Here is a 374-nt window from a genome sequence, read left to right as displayed (position 1 = left end):
CCTCCGTGGCGTATTATTCCTTACTAAAATAAGCATTAATATTTTAAAATAAATAGATTCCACCTATTTTCTTCTCAAAACGACAAAATAGATTTTTAAAAAAACAGTTATAAAACAAAACCTTTTTCCTATGTCGTATAAAACTAGTATAAACTTCATATTTCATATCATATTCATTTCATATCCCCCTCCACTAACCCCATTCCGAATTTTCACCAAGCCCAATCCTGCCTCTCACGACAGAGTCCAGCAGCCGAACGACGGAGGAAGTGGTGAAGACTGTGCCGGTCTGTACGGCCGATGATGACTTCAATTGTCAGACGTACCTTGCAGCTGGGATGCACACCGCTGGTCAGGTGAATTTAGCTTGAGCA

The 374-nt window shown here is 39.8% G+C and overlaps 1 protein-coding gene across 1 annotated transcript in view; it reads left to right on the top strand.

Moving 5' to 3' along the window:
• LOC119593927 (perlucin-like protein) overlaps window positions 1-291 on the top strand; it is a gene marked incomplete at both ends in the record, with an annotated part of 3,804 nt that extends 3,513 nt beyond the window's left edge. The window contains 1 exon segment of the mRNA XM_037942944.1: window positions 244-291. Coding sequence (XP_037798872.1) covers window positions 244-291 — 48 coding nt within the window.
• Between the last annotated feature and the right edge of the window lie 83 nt (window positions 292-374).

This window comes from Penaeus monodon, chromosome 33 (genome assembly GCF_015228065.2).
Source record: "Penaeus monodon isolate SGIC_2016 chromosome 33, NSTDA_Pmon_1, whole genome shotgun sequence".
In the NCBI taxonomy this organism is placed as follows: domain Eukaryota; kingdom Metazoa; phylum Arthropoda; class Malacostraca; order Decapoda; family Penaeidae; genus Penaeus; species Penaeus monodon.
Note: the sequence above shows the minus strand (reverse complement) of the source record. Positions and strands in the feature narration are given on the sequence as shown.